This window comes from Enhydra lutris, unplaced genomic scaffold, assembly GCF_002288905.1.
Source record: "Enhydra lutris kenyoni isolate GAN:26980312 unplaced genomic scaffold, ASM228890v2 scaffoldscaffold60, whole genome shotgun sequence".
In the NCBI taxonomy this organism is placed as follows: domain Eukaryota; kingdom Metazoa; phylum Chordata; class Mammalia; order Carnivora; family Mustelidae; genus Enhydra; species Enhydra lutris.
The window spans coordinates 1,725,638-1,744,840 of record NW_019154144.1 but is presented as its reverse complement, the minus strand read 5'-3'; the positions used below and the strand labels follow the sequence as shown (position 1 = coordinate 1,744,840).

General features: G+C 39.8%; 1 protein-coding gene across 1 annotated transcript in view; it reads right to left on the bottom strand.

Annotated features, from left to right (window-relative positions):
• Positions 1-19,203, bottom strand: part of LOC111158574 (microtubule associated scaffold protein 2) — a 586,722-nt gene that overhangs the window by 158,664 nt on the left and 408,855 nt on the right. Inside the window, exon 6 of the mRNA XM_022520694.1 lies at positions 12,959-13,057. Coding sequence (XP_022376402.1) covers positions 12,959-13,057 — 99 coding nt within the window. The remainder of the gene's footprint in view (positions 1-12,958; positions 13,058-19,203) is intronic.

The following is a 19,203-nucleotide window of genomic DNA, read 5'->3' as shown; positions in this document are numbered from 1 at the left end:
TCCACTCAGTTGAACAAGGAAGCTGATTTAATGAATTAATTTAATGAATACAGACCTTCCAAATAAGGTTTATTGATGGTTTTGGAGTCTTTAAATGAAGTGAAAAAGATTAGAAATAACCAGTTTTTTACTGACTGGTTCTGGTAATCTTCCTAACTCTTAATGAGGCTTATCCCCATAGCAACTCTTTGACATGAACTATATGAACAGAAACACCTAGAGCAGTGTCTTGCCATGACTTACAAATGAGAGCTGATTTCATATGCACACTTCATGTCTGTGTTTTGTGGGGAAGCAAAATATTTGACTGCGTTTATTGAACACCTACTCTGTGGATGACCTGTGTCGTAAGCTCCAGGGGGAGGGCACAGCAAGGAGGCCCCATCCCTGACCTGAAGTCATCCATGGTCAGAGGGGAACCAGCTGGATCTGGACTCCACATTTATAACTCCTTGCCCTCGGCTCTTCCCATGTCAGCACACTGTTGGCTCACTCTACAGCATCTCTGACAGATCTCACAGGTTTGGGGCATACTCTAAATCCAGAACATCCTCCCCTTACCTCAATCTCCCCCCAATCCCAACTCCTCTTCAGAGATCCTACTGGCTGCATAACTCTGATTAGGGGCAGATAGAATCTGTGATGATCCCAGTGACAACTGGCAGCTCAGAGGAAAAAGCCAATAACCTTAAATTCTCACAAAGGTGAATGCAAGCTGTTTGCATGCAAAGGCAGAGCACTGGGGAGAACACAGCCCTTGAAAATGGAAAAAGAATATTAAAAATTCATCCGCAGCCACCCGCTCACTATCTAGAGGATTCTAATGGATGGAAAAGTGTGGTTTAATCTTAAAGCTGGAGGCTTAACTGACATGATAAACAAACAGGCAGCATTGGAATCTGCCTATTTACAACATCTGAGAAGGCCCTTGACCTTAACCCTTATAAATAAGAATGATAGGACGCAACTTGGATAGATAGCTTCCTGGCTTAAGGAAAAAGTACTTCATGAGTTTGGCCAACGTCCTAGCAGAAAGGAAATCTGATTCTTGCAAACTGGTTCCAGCGGACCCCTTAGGAAGCACAGGTGCCCAGTTCTTCATGGTTTTGGACAGGCTTTATTTTTCTTAAATGGATCTAAATTTATTCCAGAAAATTTTGCCAGGTAGCACACTATTTTCCCACTTAGTTCTGGCATTTGTTTCCCTGAGGTTGGCTAGTGGTGGGGGAGGTGAGCAGCAAATGGTGTGAGGGTAGGAAATTTCCTTCCAGCCAGTCCTGAGCATGGGTGAGGGCAGGAATGACTAAAATGGGTATCAACCGGCAATGCTCTAGAAAGGAGACATTCTCATTTCCCTTTCCACAGAAGGCGTAGATTTGTTGCTATACTGACGTATAAATGGACTAAAAAAAACCCCAGGAAGTTATAATCAGGGTTTCCAAAGCCAACTATGAAAACTTTGTCACTATCATCCACTCTCTAAGCAAAATAAAAATTGACATAAAAATATTCTCTTTTTCAGGAAATTTCTTATTATTTATAAGAAGTACAAATATCTTTGTAAATCTGAGTTTTTCTCCAAGGGTTAAAAATCATGGTTTAATAGTATTATAACATTGCTAAAATTTTATATTAAAATAGAAAACTGCTTTTAGCCAAGATGGAGTGAGAAGGATCAAACTTAGCCTCTGATCTGAAATTAACCCAAAAAACTCAGTCAAAATAGATAAGACCATGGTTTTCAAGGTATCAACATTAGGCAATGAAGCACAGGGATCCCTGAGCTGGAAAGTGAAGGAGATGATCAGCCAGTTTCCTGGAGTGACTTTCAAGACCGGGGAATGAGGCTGGGACCTTGTGGTTTCCCTAACTTGAGAAAATGGAGCTGGGGGCTCAGGGAGCCTTGTAACTCAGAGGTTACAAGGCAGTATGGCAGGAAGAACATCACTCCACTGAGAGGGCACTCTGGACACGTGCAGAGGCTCCCCTCGAGTTTTCATATGAGGGCATGACTGAGAAGGCCAGGGAAAAAAATTTCACAAAGGACTCCAGGGAATAATTCCTGTGAGCTCATGGTGGTTCAGAATCTGTTCCTGTTTTCATCAGTCAGAGTGGAAAAACCTCATAATTCATGAGGCAATAGGTTGAACACCTAAAAGGGTCTTGACTTGGTAGTTGGTAAAATTAGCTCTGGACTGATCCCTTGTTGGGACCTGCCTAACAAAACTGACAAACAAAACTCCTTCCAAGTAACATAGTTTTATTTAAGAATAAAAGCTTAAGAATAGTTACAGGAATATAAAAAATCCACTAGCCAACAAGGAAAATTTTAGAATGTCTGGCATCTAAAAGAATTCTCAGGCATGCAAATAAGTGGGGATATATAACCCATAATAAGGAGAGATGTGATCAATTGAAGCCCACAAGAAATGACACAGATGATTAACAGTTATTTGTAACTACATTCCATATGTTCGTGAAGCTAGCAGAACTGCTGAATATGTCAAGTAGAGACAAACCAGATTTTTTTAAAAAGGCCTAAATAAAAATTCTAGAGATTGAAAGCTCAAATGTCTAAGATAAAAAATACACAGAATGGGATTAAGAGTAGATTTAGACATGACATAAGGAAAGGTTTTAACATGAATGTTCAAAGCAGCATTACTCAGAGTAGCCCCAAACTGGACACAGCCCCAATGTCCATCCATTGATGAATGTAAACAAATTTGTTATATATACATGTAATGGAATATTATTCAGCCCAAACCGAGAATAAAATACTGATTCGTACTTTGACATGAATGAACCTCAAAGACATTATGCAACATCAAAGAAATCAATATAAAAGGCCCCATACTATACAATTCAATGTATATGTAATGTCCAGAATAAACAAATCCATTAAACAGAAAGTAGAATAGTGGCTGTCAGGGGCCCTATGAGCTGAAAATGGTCCCTAACTGACAGCCAGCAAGGAGGCAGACACCTGGGTCCTTCAACTGTAATGAAGTGGTTCTATCAATAACCTGAATGCATTTGAAAGTGGATTTTTTCCCTAGAGCCTCCAGTTAAGAACTTAGCCCAAATGACATCATGATTTCACCCTTGTGATACTCTCAACAGAAAACCCACCTACACCAGACCTAGGTGTCTAATCTACAGAACTGTGACCAGTAGAAGAAACAAATAGGTGTTATTATTTTCAAAAAGAAGAAGGAAAGGAAAATTAACAAATATACCATAAGAAAAACTCTCCAAAATGAAACACACAGAGAAAAATGACTGAAAGAAATGAAGAGTGTTGGAGTGTCTGTCAGTTCAAGATCTGCCTTCAGCTCAGGTCAAGATCCCAGGGTCTTGGGATTGAGTCCCATGTCAGACTCCCTGCTCAGCAGGAAGTTGGCTTCTCCCTCTTTCTCTCTATCCCTTCCCCTGGCTCATGCTCTCTCTCTTTCTCTAGGTCTTTCTCTCTCAAATAAATAAATTAATAAAACCTTAAAAAAAAATGAACACTGTTATCTTTGGACAGAAGCTGTGGTCAACTTCAAGGGGCCTAAAGTTTGTACAATTGGAGTCCCTGAAGAGGAGGGCTTAGGCCCAAACATTTCTGAAGAAATGATGGGCAACAATTTTCAAATTTTTATTCACAGATCTAAGAATCACAACAAACCTCAAGCACAAAACCAGGAAAAAGAAGATACCAAGGTGTAGTATAATCACATTGCTCAAAACCAGTGATTAAGAGAATACCTTCAGAAGAGCCAGAGTAGAAAAAGACAATTATGGACAGAGAAACAGAGATAAAGATAGCAGTGTGTTTTCACTGGACACCATTCAAACCAGGAGACAGCAAAACAACATCTTTAAATACTTCAGCCGGGAGGGAGGGGGAGGCTAACCTGAATTCTGAACAAAGTGACAGTACTTATGAGAAACGAAGGTAAAAAAAAAAAAAACAGAAAGATTCCACCACCAGAAAAGCTCCGCCACCAAGAAAGTCAAAGAAAATTCTTTAGATAGAAGAAAAATGATACCAGATGGAAATCTGGATCTGCATAAAGGAACAAAAAGCACCAGAAATGAGAACTATGTGAGTAAATCTAAAATAACATTTTTCTTTTCCTTTTTTTGAACTTCCCCAGATGAAAACTTATTAAATAAAACAAATCTTACTTAAATTAGTAAGTAAAATAAATTAGTAATATAAATTTAATATGTATGTTAATCTGTTTCCCTTTGAGATACTTTTTTGTTGTTGTTGTTCTCTTCTCATATTTAAAATTTAAACTTTATGGGCGCCTGGGTGGCTCAGTGGGTTAAGCCGCTGCCTTCGGCTCAGGTCATGATCTCAGGGTCCTGGGATCGAGTCCCGCATCGGGCTCTCTGCTCAGCAGGGAGCCTGCTTCCCTTCCTCTCTCTCTGCCTGCCTCTCTGCCTACTTGTGATCTCTGTCAAATAAATAAATAAAATCTTTAAAAAAAAATAAAATAAAATTTAAACTTTATTTAACTATATCCAATTTCATTTTTTGCTTTTTTCTGGATATTCCGATATTTTTTATTTGCCTTTAACTTGATCTAAGTGTTGCTTAACAACTTTTTAAAACTTTTTTTTTGCTGGAATATTTTAAAAAAATATTTCAGCTATTAATTTCTACAAGTAGTGTACTTAAATAATCTCTACTATTTCTGTTTACAATAAATATTAAGTCCTTTTTAGCTTGATAACTAGCTATTCTTTCTTTTTTTAAAAATAGCAATGGTTTATAAAGTTACTAGTTAGACACAATTTTTTGTTCTTTTGAAATTTAGTTATGATTCTTTTACTTGTATTTTTATTTTATTTAAATTCAAGTTAGTTAACATATAGAGTATTATTCGTTTCAAAGGTAGAATTTTGTGATTCATTAGTTGCATATAACACCTAGTGCTCATTACTTCAAGTGCCCTCCTTAATGCCTATCACCAATTACCCCACCCTCCCACCCATGTCCGCCCCCCCAGCAACCCTCAGTTTGTTCCCCAGAGTTAAGAGTCTCTGGGGAGCCTGCATGGCTCCGTCAGTTAAGCTTCAGCTCAGGTCATGATCTCAGGGTCCTGGGATCAAGCCCCAGGTTGGGTTCCCCACTGAATGGAGAGTCTGCTTGTCCCTTTCCCACTCCCTCTGCCCCTCCCCCCACTCATGCTTGCACTCTCTCTCTCAAATAAATAAGGTTTTTTTTTAAAGCGTCTCTTATGGTTTCCTCCATCCCTGTTTTTATCTTATTTTATTTTTCCTTCCTTTCCCCTATGTTCATCTGTTTTGTTTCTTAAATTCTGCATCTGAGTGAAATTATATGGTATTTGTCTTTCTCTGACTTATTTCACTTAGCATTATAGATGCTAGTTCCACCCGTGTCATTGCAAATAACAAGATTCCATTCTTTTAGTTGCCTGAGTAGAATTCCATTGTATATATATACCACATCTTCTTTATCCATTCATCTGTCAATGGACGTCTGGGCTATTTCCATATTTTAGCTATTGGGGTAACGGTTGCTATAAACCGTTGCTATAAACGGTTGCTATAAATTGGGGAGCATGTGTCTCTTTGAATCACTATTTTTGTATCCTTTGGATAAATACCCAGGAGTGCAATTGCTGGGGCATAGGGTAGCTCTGCTGCTTTTAACTTTTTGAGGAAGTTAACTTTTTAACTTTTTGAGGAAACCCCATACTGTTTTCCAGAGTGGCTGCACCAGTTTGCATTCCCACCAACAGTGTAAGAGGGTTCCCCTTTCTCCACATCCTCACCAATATCTGTTGTTTTCTGAGTTGTTAATTTTAGCCATTCTGACCTGTGTGAGGTGGTATCTCATTGTGGTTTTGATTTGTATTTCCCTGCTGATGAGTGATGTCGAGCATTTTTTCGTGTATCTCAGCCATTTGTATGTCTTCTTTGGAAAAATGTTCATATCTTCTACCACTTTCTTGACTGAATTTTTTGTTTTTTGGGTGTTGAGTGTGATGAGTTCTTTATAGATTTGGGATATTAGCTTTTTGTCTGTTATGTCATTTGCAAATATCTTCTCCCATTTGGTAAGTTGCCTTTTAGTTTTGTTGATTATTTCCTTTGCTGTGCAGAAGGTTTTTATCTTGACGAAGTCCCCAAAATTCATTTCTGCTTTCATTTCCTTTGCCTCCAGTGATGTGTCTCATAAGAAGTTGCTGTGGCTTAGATCAAAGAGGTTGCTGTCTGTGTTCTCCTATAGGATTTTGATGGAATCCTGTCTCACATTTAGCTCTTTCATCCATTTTGAATTTATTTTTGTGTTTGGTGTAAGAATGTGGTCCAGTTTCATTTTTCTGCATGCTGCTGTCCAGTTTTCTCAACATCATTTGTTGAAGGGACTCTTTTTTTCCCCTGGGGTGTTTCCTGCTTTGTTGAAGATTAGTTGACCATAGAGTTGAAGGTCCATTTCTGGGCTCTCTACTCTGTTCCACTGATCTATGTGTCTGTTTTTGTGTCAGTACCATACTGACTTGATGGTTACAGTTTGGAATAAAGCTTGAAGTCAGGGATCGTGATGCCTCCAGGTTGGTTTTCTTTTTCAACACTACTTTGGCTATTTGGGATCTTTTCTGGTTCTGTAAAAATTTTAGAGTTGTTTGTTCCAGCTCTGTGAAAAAAGGCTGGTGTTATTTTGATAAGGATTGCAGTGAACATGTAGACTCTTCAGGTAGTATAGACATTTTAACAATTTTTTTAAGATCTTTTTTATTTATTTGACAGATAGAGATCACAAGTAGGCAGAGAAGGAGGCAGAGAGAGAAAGAGAAGGAAGCAGGCTCCCTGCTGAGCGGGGCTCGATCCCAGGACCCTGGGATCATGACCTGAGCTGAAGGTAGAGGCTTGTTACACTGAGCTATCCAGGCACCCCAACAATATTTTTTCTTTCAATCCATGAGCATGGGATGTTTTTCCATTTCTTTGTGTCTTCCTCAATTCTTTCATAAATATTCTGTAGTTTTCAGAGTATAGATCTTTTACCTCTTTGGTTAGGTTTATTACTAGGTATCTTACGGTTTTTGGTATAATTGTAAATGGAATTGATTCCTCAATTTCTCTTTCTGTTGATTCATTATTGGTGTAAAGAAATGCAACAGACTTCTGTGCATTGGTTTTATATCCTGCGACTTTGCTGGATTCTTATATCAGTTCTAGCAATTTTTTAGAGGAGCCTTTTGGGTTTTCTACATAGAGTATCATGTCATCTGTGAAGACTGAAAGTTTGACTTTTTCTTTGCCAATTTGGATGTCTTTTATTTCTTTTTGTTGTCTGATGGCTGAGACTAAGACTTCCAGTATTGTGCTGAACAACAATGGTAAGAATGGACATCATATGGTTTCACTTACTTGTGGAGCATAAGGAATAACATGGAGGACATTAGGAGAAGGAAAGGAAAAGTGAATTGGAAGAAATCAGAGGGGGAGATGAACCATAAGAGACTGTGGACTCTGAGAAACAAACAGGGTTTTGGAAGGGAGGGGGGTGGGGGGATGGGTGAGCCTGATGGTGGGTATTAAGGAGGGCACGTATTGCATGGAGCACTGGGTGTGGTGTGTAAATAATGAGTCTTGAAACACTGAAAAAAATAAAATTAAATTAAGATGTTTAAAAAAAAGATAAAAAGATAACTTTAAAAAAAAAAAAAAAAAAAAAGGAATGGACATCCCTATCATGTTCTTGACCTTAGAGGAAAAACACTCAGTTTTTCTACACTGAGGATGATATTAGCGGAGGGTCTTTTGTATATGATCTTTATTATGTTGGGGTATGTTCCCTCCACCTCAGCTTTGTTGAGGGTTTTTATTATGTTAAGGATGCTGTATTTTCTCAAATGCTTTTTCTACATCTATTGAGAGGATCATGTGGTTCTTATCCTTTCTTCTATTAATATAGTGTATCATGTTGATTGATTTGTGGATGTTGAACCACCCCTGCAGCCCAGGAGTAAATCCCACTTTTTCGTGGTGAATAATCTTTTTAATGTACTGTTGGATCCAATTAGCTAGTATCTTGCTGAGAATTTTGCATCCATGTTCATCAAGGATATTGGTAAAAGACATTTTTCTTATTTAAATCTCCTTGAAAGAAAACAGCATTGATAACCAACAATGTAGTATAGGTTTATGGTGCACCTGGAAGGAAAGGGTTTGATAGCAGCACAGATGCCAGAAGGAGAGAGATGGAAGCATACAGTTGGAAGATTCTTAGAGTTAACCCTTGAACAACATGGGGATTAGGGCTAACGGCCCCACATACAGTTGAAAATCCATATATAACTTCTGGTGATTCCCCCAAAACGGAACTACTAGTAGCCTACTGTTGACTAGAAGCCTAACCAATGACATTGATTAACACATATTGTTTGATTGATTAACACATATTTTGTATGTTATATGTAGTAGATACTGTAATCTTACAATTAAGCAAGCTAGAGGAAAGAAAATGAAATTAAGAAAATCATAAGAAGGAGAAAATACATTTACAGTACTGTACTGTATTTACTGAAGAAAAAAAATCGGCATAAAAGTGGACCCATTCAGTTCAAGCCTATGTTGTTCAAGAGTCAACTGTACTATATGTGAAGTGATACAATATCACTTCAAGCCAGAATGTGAAAAGTTAAAGATAGAAACTATGAAGCCTAAAGCAACCATTAAAATAACCCAATAAGATACAGAGAGCTAATACATCAATAAAGGGAACAAATGGAATAATAAATATTCAGTTAATATAAAAGAAGGCAGTAAAATAAGGAAAAAAAAGAAAAAAGAACATGTGAATTGGATAGTAAATAATAGGAAGGTGGTAGACTTCATCCCAATCAAATCAATAACACAATATGTACACCAAAGGCAGAGCTTTCAGATGGGAGAAAAAATAAAAGAGCCATTTACATGCTGTAAGAAACCACCCTAAATATAAAGAAAAAAACAGATGAAAAGGAGAAGTATGGAAGGAGGTATGCCAAGCTGAACTAATGGAAAACTGGAGTACACAACTAATACAGAATAAAGTAGATTTCAGGGAAAAAAAATACTACCAGGAATAAAGAGCATCATTTCCTAATGATAAAGGGGGCAATTCATCAAAATGATAAGCAATCCTAAATGTTTATGTACCTAGTAGCAGAGCTTCAGAGCACAGGAGGCAGATAATGATAGAATCAAAACAAGAAACAGACAAGCCCACGATTACACTCTGAGATTTCAACAGCTTTTTCAGTTATGAATAGAACCTGTAGACAGAAAATCAGTAAGGATATAGAATACTTGAACTATGCCATTAGCCAACTTGACCTATGGCATCCATAGAACACTTCACACAGATACAGCAGAATAGACATTTTTCTTAAGTATGTATGAATCATTCACCAGGACAGACTTTGTTGTGACTCATAAAACATGTCTCATTAAATTTAAAAGTATTCAAGTCCTCCAAAGTATGTCCTCTAACCACAGTGGAATTAAATTAGAAATAAAATCAGAAAGGTCTCTGCCAAGTCCCAGATATCTGCAAACACAATTTGAAATAATCATGAGCAAAGAAGAAATCATAAAAGAAAATTTGAAAACAGTTTGAATCCAGTGAAGATGGAACCCAATATATCAAAGTTTGTGGACTATAGCTAAAGCAGTGAATAAAGGGAAATTTTTTTGTACTAAATGTACACATTAGAAAAGAAGAAAGATTTTGAACTAATGATATCAGCTAGCTAAACCCAGTTGAAGCCCAGTAAAAGAAATCAGGAGCCCAATGTGGAGCTCGATCCCAGGACCATGAGATCGTGACCTGAGCCGAAGGCAGATGCTTAACCAACTGAGCCACCTGGGTGCCCCAACTTTAAATCTTTCAGAAAGAAATTTCGAAGAAAATCTTTGTGACCTAGGGTGACACAAAAATTTTTTAGATAACTTCGAAAACCTGGTCTATAAAAGAAAAAGTATCAATTGGACTTCAGGAAACTTAAGAATGTGTACTCTTCAAAAGCACTGCTGGGAGAATGCAAAACAAGTGTGGGGTGAGATTGCAAATCATGTAGCTGAAAAAAAATTGTATCCAAAACACATAAAAACTCAAAATTCAACACAATGGGAAAACAGCCCAAGTAAAAATGCAAAATACTTGAATAGATATATATTTTTTAAGAGAGCAGGAGTGGAGGGGCTGGAGGGAGAGGGAGAGAGAGAATCCTAAGCAGGATCCTTGCCCAGCACAGTCTGAAGCAGGGCTCGATCTCACAACCCTGAGATTATGACCTGAGCTGATATCATTTAAGCAGACGCTTAACTGACTAAGCCACCCAGATGACCCTTGAATAGATATTTTATCCAAGAACATATACAGATGTCAAACAAACTAAAAAGATGTTCAACATCATAACACCATTAGTTATTAGGAAAATGCTGGTTAAAACCACAGACAATATCACTTCATACCTATTACAATGCCTTTAATTAATTTGGCCATACCAAATACTGGCAAAAATGTGGAGGAACTAGATCTCTCACACACTACTGTTGGGGATATAAAATGGTACAACCACCTTGGAAAACCTTTTAACATTTTTAAAAGTTTAAACAAATAACTGCCACATGACTTGGGCATTCCTCTCCTAGATGTTTACCAAGAGAAGCGAAAGCAGATGTCCCTATCAAGACTTGTACAAACATGCAGAGCAGCTTTATTTACAATAGCCAAATCCTTGGGGTAGAAACCCAAAGATCCCTAATGGGTCAATGGATAAATTGTGGTATCTGCACCCTGAAATTTTATTCACCAATAAAAAGGAATGGCCTACTCCAAGTAATCATGCTGAATAAAAGAAGCCAGAGAAAAGCAGAGCACATACTACGTGATTCCACTTATAGGAAATTTTAGAAAATGTAAACTAATGTATAGAGATAGAATGCACCTCCCTTTGGGGGGTGCAGAGGGATAGGAGGGCGGGATTACATAAGGATGCAAGGATACATTCTGGGATGACAGATATGTTTGCTATCTGGATTGTGGTGATAGTCTATGTGCATTCGTGTCAAAATGTATCAAATTGTATGTTTTACAAATGTGTGGTTTATTAATTATACCACAAGAAAGATTCTTTGAAACTGTAACACTGCACACTTCCCCTTGTTCAATATTTACTTGGTATAAATATCTTTCATGTTTAACCTTTCAATATTCTTCTATTTTAGGTGTATACTTTTTAGGCAGTCTAAAGCTAGATTTCACAGCATATACCATGCATTTAATAAATACTTTTTGACTGTTCAATAAGTGAATCTAGGCTGGTAATCTAAATCTTTGATTTAGCCTAGGGAATTTAGTTCATGGACCTTCATTATGACCTCTCTAAACTCATTTCTAAGGTCTTATTCTATTCTTTCAACTTCTCCCCTCTCCCTTCCTTCCTTTTATCCTTCTTCTTTCTTTTTCCTTTCTCCCCTTTTTGCCTTCACTTTCATTGACTGAAATATTTTTTTACCCCTCATTCTAACCTTTCCCCCTCTACTGGTTCAGAACTATATGCTCTCTTTTATTGATTATCCTAGAAATTTTAGCACATATAGTTTGACTTAACAAAGTTAAAAATTACCCAATACCTTTACTCTCTTCTCCCGGAATTGAAGGACCTTACTCGGTGGCTTATTTCCTTGAGCGTGTAATGATGTTTACATTTTATTCTGCTGTGTGCACACAAGTGCTACAGCGTGTTAAATTGAATTTTCAGACCACAGTGGCAGCATGGATTTTAGCTCTTAAGTTGAGGCACGGCGGATTGAGGGTGAGGAATCCCTAATAGAGAACTTGTCTCTCGTCCCTACCTTCTCTCAGAGCCAAAGATACAAGAGGCTAGGCTCGTCCTATGGGTGAATTTTCTTTTTCTTCCTTATTCACCCAGTGAGGGTGTGGCCCTTTGGAAATTTCAGATATATACATGGTCCTCCTCCCCCGCCAACCTCTCACCCTATTTAGGCACACAGTTTTGTCTTCTGACCCTCTAACGTGGGGCTTGGCTTCTTTCCTGTACATTTTCAATTAACCAGAAATATTAGCTAGTTCTCTATTCTCCAGGCTTTCTGGTTAATAGAGTAGTGACTAAGAATGCAGCTGTGGGATTCAGAGTGGCTGGGATCTGATTGAGTCTCTACTATTTATTTCCTGTGACTTTGGGCAAATTAATGAAAATCTCTGCACCTCCATTTCCTCGCATATAAAGGGAGAGGCAATAATCATGCCTGTCCCAGGTCTTGCAGGCATGGAATAAATTAATACATTTAAAGACCTTAGACCAGTACCCAGTGTCCTGGGCTACAGTAAGAACTCAAACAGTAACTGCTATTATTGCTACAATTTTTGTGCTTACAGAAAACATTCTGACGTTAGACTGCATTCTGTTCTACAAAGAGGTTAATGCCTCACAATATGAATTTTCACGATATGAATGATTTTCAACTCTCAAATGATGTTACCTAGTTTATTCATCTCTAAAGGTAAATAAATGCTTTCCATTGATGAAATCGCAAGTATTTGATATCTGTTGTTTCTCAATTTTTCTTCTTTTTAGAAAATATGATTATCTCTGGAGGTTAGATCTTCAAAGTCTGTTTTTCGATTATAAACTATTTCTACATGCTGTCGGAATAGCAGATACTCTTACACGAGAAGATTCTACTGCTTAAAAGTAGCACGGTAACATTTATTTTTTTCCCCCAACATGAACCAGATGATGATGCCAACAGCTGGTTCATTTCATCTCGAGTCAGAACACACCAGTGTAGTTACATCAAGCTCTGGAACATATCACACACATCACATGGGCTGGCACTGCTCTATTAATGACACATGAACCAAAGAAATTACAAGTCCAAGCCTTCTCCCCAAATGGCACTGATCACATTTCTTAAATACCTGGTGAATGAAGCTTGGTGGCTGAAGTCACAGCTCTCTTAGGAGATGAAACAGCAGGTTTGTTAACATCTTGATCTTTCTGTCCTTCTTTCTTTGATCCTAGACCAAGTTGAAAAAGAGAAAAAGAAGGAAAAGAGCTAGTTATAATTGAAATGTTAACACAAGTTGTTTGTGGCAAGGGAGCCTTCACAAAAGGCAAAGGGAACAAAGTAATATTTGGCTGATTTGTTGCTATGGTCACCACCCCCTGTGCTCCAGGGAGGACACACACATTTAGAGCAAAGGGAATTTCCTTGCAGTGGTCAGGGGAATCAGCACACTGGGGCCGCGTCTGACTTGATGAAAAACACCCCTGTCTCTGGGGGTCACTGCACCCCAATGACTCTGACAAACTATCTGGGAATTAAACTTGTATCGTCCTCAGCCACTAACTCAGCCTGCCCGCCTCTTCCTGCCCCAACACATTTTTCAGAAGACACAGATGGAAGCTGGAGCCGAACTCAGCTGCTAATGACTTCGGCATCCCTTAGACCCGAGCCACTGGGGACATGGTCTGCTTCTAATTAATTTCCATGCAGCTGGGCCACAGAAGTGACCTGGAGAGCCTCTGAGCTCTCTCAGCTGCAGCTGAGCCTTCGTGGGACCTGCTGGCAGAGCTGACCCCGGCAGAATGGGGTAACCTGAGCATAAGCAATATAAGGACATCATGTTCTTCTGTCTGGGAGCACAGCACCGTTTCCCTGTGTATGCGGGCCACGGACCCTCACCTTCACATCACCTTCGTCAGAAAGGCCAAGTACTGTGGATGGAGGAGTAGAGAAATAACCCAGACCTGGACATACCCAGACCTGCCTCCACAATTTATTATGTCATTTTAACAGTAAAGCTTGGGGATGGTTCCTGAGATACAGAACACGTCCCAGTTCCCACTCTCCAAAGCCTGCGACCTCATTCCTCTTCCAGAGCTAACTGCTGGTGGCGATTTGGTGGTTATTCTTCCAGACCTCTTTCTAGGTACTTACAAATATTATCTACACATATACAAACACGGGTGTTGACTAGCTAAATGAATCATATATGGCAATTTCTTTTTACCTATCCACACTTTTAAAGATCTTTTTCCTATCAGTGTATTTATAGATCTTTTGAAAGTGCCATGTATGAGTAGGCAAAAAATGCACTGTAATTTATTTCCCCACCGTCCTACTGATGAACATTTCGATTGTTTGCAAGTTTTAGCTATTTAGATAGCGACATGTGCTGTAACACACATTCTTCTACTTGTTTCTTTGCACACAGGGACCAGTATCTTTACAGGAAAAATACATACAAGTGTTTTTGCTGGATTAAGAGTCTGCTCATTTGCTGTATTGCTAGACACAGTCCGGCTGTCTTCCACAAGGAGCTACAAATTTATGATCCCAGACAGGAGTGCATGAGGCTAACACTTTCTGCATGCCTCATACCCTACTGACATCAAAGCCTCAATCATTTTCACTTTTGCCAGACAGTTAGAGTCTTTTCATATTGGTCATGTGCATTTCTTTGTTTGAAAATAGCCTAATTAAATCCTCTGCCTATTTTTCTTACTGATGTATTAGGAACCCTTCATGTATTCTGGATATTAATCCTTTCTTTGTCTGCTATATAAATTATATTTTCTAGCCTTTCACTATTTGAAATTTATCTATAGTATATTTCATTGTACTGTGATTTTAAATTTTAATATGTTCAAATATATCAATTTTCCCCTTTCTATAAAAGCACCATTATAGCTGATTTATCTGTATGTGTGCATATGGATATATGATGGTGGGGAGAGATTATTCCAGGAGTTTGGAGAGAGGGGCAGGTATGTGGATCCAACCTCCCCATCTTTCATTCTTTTCTGGCCTGACTGGGCTCCCATTCCCCCCACACCATCAGACCTGCCTCACTACCCTTTCATCCTTGCTCACCAGCTTTCTACTCATCCACCCACACGCCTGTCACCACCTCTGCTTTACTGCTTTTCAACAGACTCTTTTCGTCCCGTTGATTGAACCCTTCTAAAGCCTGAATTCTCTCTTGTATTTCTCCCCCATTGCTTTTTTCCTTCCTACTCTCAATATGCTTCACGGCATTTAGTTAACATACCCCCAGTCTTTCACATCACAGTAAGTGGCACCATCGTTCACTCACTGCGCTCAGGCCCCAACACTAGGAGTCATCTTGGTTTGTGTCTTTTCTCCCTACCCCTATTCAGCCCATTAGCAAAGCTCATTGTTTCTCCTCTGAGTACATCCCAGGGCTGCCCTCTTCCCTCCCCTCTGCTGCCTCTGCAGAGCCCAATGACACCACTTCCTTGTCTTCCCCCACAAGAGCCTCCTACCTGATTTACTGTTCCCACTCCTGTCCTCTGCAGCTTATTTTCCCACAGCAGCAGAATAATTATTTCAAATCTAAGTTAGAGCAATCTCCCAATCTTGAAATCCTCCTATCACCTCCCAAGATACTCAGAATGAACTGTAAACTCCTTGTCACATCTATGAGGCCCTGGAGACTGGCTCTAGCCAACAGAAATAGAAAATGAGCAGCTTGTATCTTGTAAAATATCCTAGTAACAATATTTAAAAAGTAAAAAGCGTAGTGAAATTAACCATAATAACATTTTTATTTCACCCAACATATTCGGTATCACTCTAACATCTGGCAGTGACCACATTTTGAGTTCTCAACAATGGCCCATGAACCCCCAGCCACCATACCGAGCAGCTCAGCCCCAGATGATCTGGTCTCCTGCCTACGCCACAGACACTGTGGTAGCTAACTTTATGTGTCCTCTGGACTGGGCCACGGGGGGACCAGACATTTGGTCAAACATAACTCTGGGTGTTTCTAGATTAGATTAAATTTAAATGGTAGACTGAAGAAAGCAGACTGCCCTATCCAATGGGAGTAGGCATCCTATGATCCGCTGAAGGCCTGAGCAGAACAAAAGGCTGGCTAAGAAGGAATGTTGCATGCTGGGACATCAGTCTTCTGACCTCGGACTGGAACTTACACCACCGGTTGTCTCTGGGTGTCTGGCTTGCCCACTGCAGACCAGGGGACTTCTCCACCTCCATAAACATGTGAGCCAATGCCTCCTAAGAAATCTCTTTTTATATATAAAGTATTTACTTATAATAACAGATTTTATATTACACAATACATAAATTATATATATTATAACATACATATTTTCTATATAGTCTGTCTCTCTATAAAATGTATCTCATGCACATGTATGCATATCCTACAGGTTCTGTTTCTCTGGAGAGCTCTAACACACAATTGGAATCACTCTGCCCCTGCTCACTCCCTCCGGCCATACTATAGTGCAGGCTGTGCTGAAGCCACGCCTCCTCCCATTCTCCATTCAGCTCCATTTAACTGGAGCTGCACAGAAGATGTTCCCTCTGCACAGAATATGTTCCCCTGAGACCTTGAGCACAGTTCATGCATCCATTCATTCAGGTCTCTGCACAAATGATAATCCTCAGAGAGGCCATGCCTGATACTACAGGTTAAACAGCCCTCCTGCCACCTGCCACTCTCCCCTATACTTGCTTCATTATTCTTCACGACATGTATTGTACCCGTAACACATGACACCCTCCTCTGTTTGTTTATGGTCTGCCTTCCCCACTGGATCGTGAGTGTCAACCCTAGGACCACACTCATCCTGACCCAGTGTGGTCATTCAGTCAATTCTGCCTCCTGTCCCCTCCTTCCCACTGGGCTTCTTTCAAGATGTCCTGTCCAGGCACATGGGGGCTTACAGAAGGCAGGAACCTGGGTCCTGAAAGCCATCACCTCACTCCACTGAAGCCAGACCCACCCTTCAGAGGACCCCATCTATGGCTCACTTTACTCTTCGCATCCCGCCTTCTGCTCAGATTTTAGGTATCAACAAATACGGAAAACTACTGAGACTCATGGGAGTTGAAATGTTAAAAGCCAAAAGTATGCATTAAACACATTACTTCAAAAGAAAATTAAACATGAATATTTATTCAATGTTTCAGTATTTTTTTTTCATCCTTCATGGAGTGCAATTTGGCTGCTTCTATCAAAAATTTAAATACTGATATACTTGACCTAGCAATTCTGCTCCTAGAGATCTCTCTTTGGAACCTCTAAGTGTTACCTTCCATGGCTGTTGGGGTTTTGCTGCTGTGCTTAAGGGAAAAGGTTATGTGCAATGAGACTTCATACGTTATTCACAATAATAAAGGAGAGTAAATCATCAAAATGCACACTGGGAAATGGTTAAATAAATGGTGGTATATCTATACCATGTACTTTTATGCAGCCATTAAAAAGAATGAAGTAGTTCTATATTGTACCAGCATGGAAGATGTCCGTGATGAAGAAAAGAGCTAGCTGTGGTCCCATTTTTATAACACAAGATATTATCTGTACTATACTTTATATAAGAAGATTTGAAACAAAGGCACCAAGTTGTTAATAATGGTTACCTCTGAGCAGTGGGATTAAGGAGATATTACTTTTTATTTTACCCTTTTTTATGATGACCACATATTACTTTTATAATGAGAAATAAACAATAAAAGGAGTGAAACCAAAACCAAAATGAAAATAATTTGTCTGATCCATGAAAGGATGAGGAGAGAAAATGAGCCTATGCAACTAATTCTGTAAGAACAACTTTGATGGAAGGTTTCCCAGTCCCCGCCCCCCCAGGAACACAGTGCTGCCTAGAAAACTCCTGCGTGGTTCTGGGAATTCTTGATGGCACAGAAAATTACAGCAATTAGTCAATGCTTTCCGTACTTTTTCCAGTTTTCTTGCCATCCAGACTCAGCCTTAATGATTCTGAAGTGGACTATGAGCTTTCACCTAACTCTAAGATGGCTGAGCATCTGGGAATGCCAGAGTGGATTGTGGTCTCATGATTTTCCTCCTGTCCCCCTGGATAGTCTCTCTCTCCTTCACTGCAGCTTCCTCCTTTGCCTGTACTGGAGGAAAGGTGCCCCAGGGTCTCAGTTTTCTCCCATCCACTCTTCTGGATGTTCTTGACGGGCTCAGCAGGCTTGCATCCCTAAGTTGCACATGCTGAAAACCAGGTAACCATGCCCCACCTGGAACGCATTTTCTTCTTCTCAAATAATTCATCTTCCTAGATTTTCTTTCCTGGTCAGTCATTCCCCTGGTCACTGAAACCAGAAGCCAGCAAGTCCTCTTTTCTGTGCTCCATCAGCCACTACTTGTCTGTCCCGTAAAGCAGCTCCTGAATCAGGCCTGGTCCCCATTCCCACTTTTTACCCTAGCTCAGTTCTCATCATTTCTCACTGGGACAGCTGGAAATATCTAAGTGATTTCTCAGTCCCCTCTCTCACCATCTTCATATTTACCTGGCTCATCCTTCTTACCAGTACCAGGATGATCTTTCTTAATCATTACCGAGGCCACATGATTTTCCTTTTAAAGCCTTTCTAAAGCTTTCCGTGGTCTTCAGTAGCAAGTCCCAACTCAACAGCATGGGGTACGCAAGCTCCAGAGTTCTGCTTGCTCTGCCATGGGCCCCTGCAGTGACAGTAATTTCCATGGGACATCCTGTCTTCACCTGGGCTGTTGTCTCTGGCTGGAGGACCAGATATCTCCTTCATCAGCTTTGGCCCATTCCTGATCATCCTCACATTCAGCTCACCTCTCTTCACTGAAGGCTTCTGTATTATTCCCCGTTGCCAGATGACTACAAACAAGTGGTTGAAAATAACACAAATGTCTTCTCTTACAGTTTTTGGAGGCCAGAAGCATGGAGTCAGCCTCACTGGGCTAAAGTCAGTGCACCAGCAGAGCTGATTCTTTCTGGAAGTTTCAGGGAAATATCCGTTTCCTTGTATTTTTTAGCTTCCAGATTTCCTTCGTGTGTGGCCGCCTCGACCATCAAGGCATAGCACTCCAATCTCTGCTTCCATCCTCACATCTCCTTCTCTAATGGCTCCCACCTTCTGCTTATCAGGACCCCGGTGATTACAGTGGGTCCATCCAGCTAATTCAGGATGGTCTCCCCATCTCAAGACACTTAACTTAAGCACAGTTGGAAAGCCTTAGTGGTCATGGAAGGTAAAAATCAGCGGTTCCAGTGACTAGGGCATTATTTAACCCATGATAATACCTTCTGTGTCTAACTGAATGAATAAATGAGGAAACTCTTTTTAACTCGCCAAAAGCGCACTAATTTCTTGGTCCTTCCT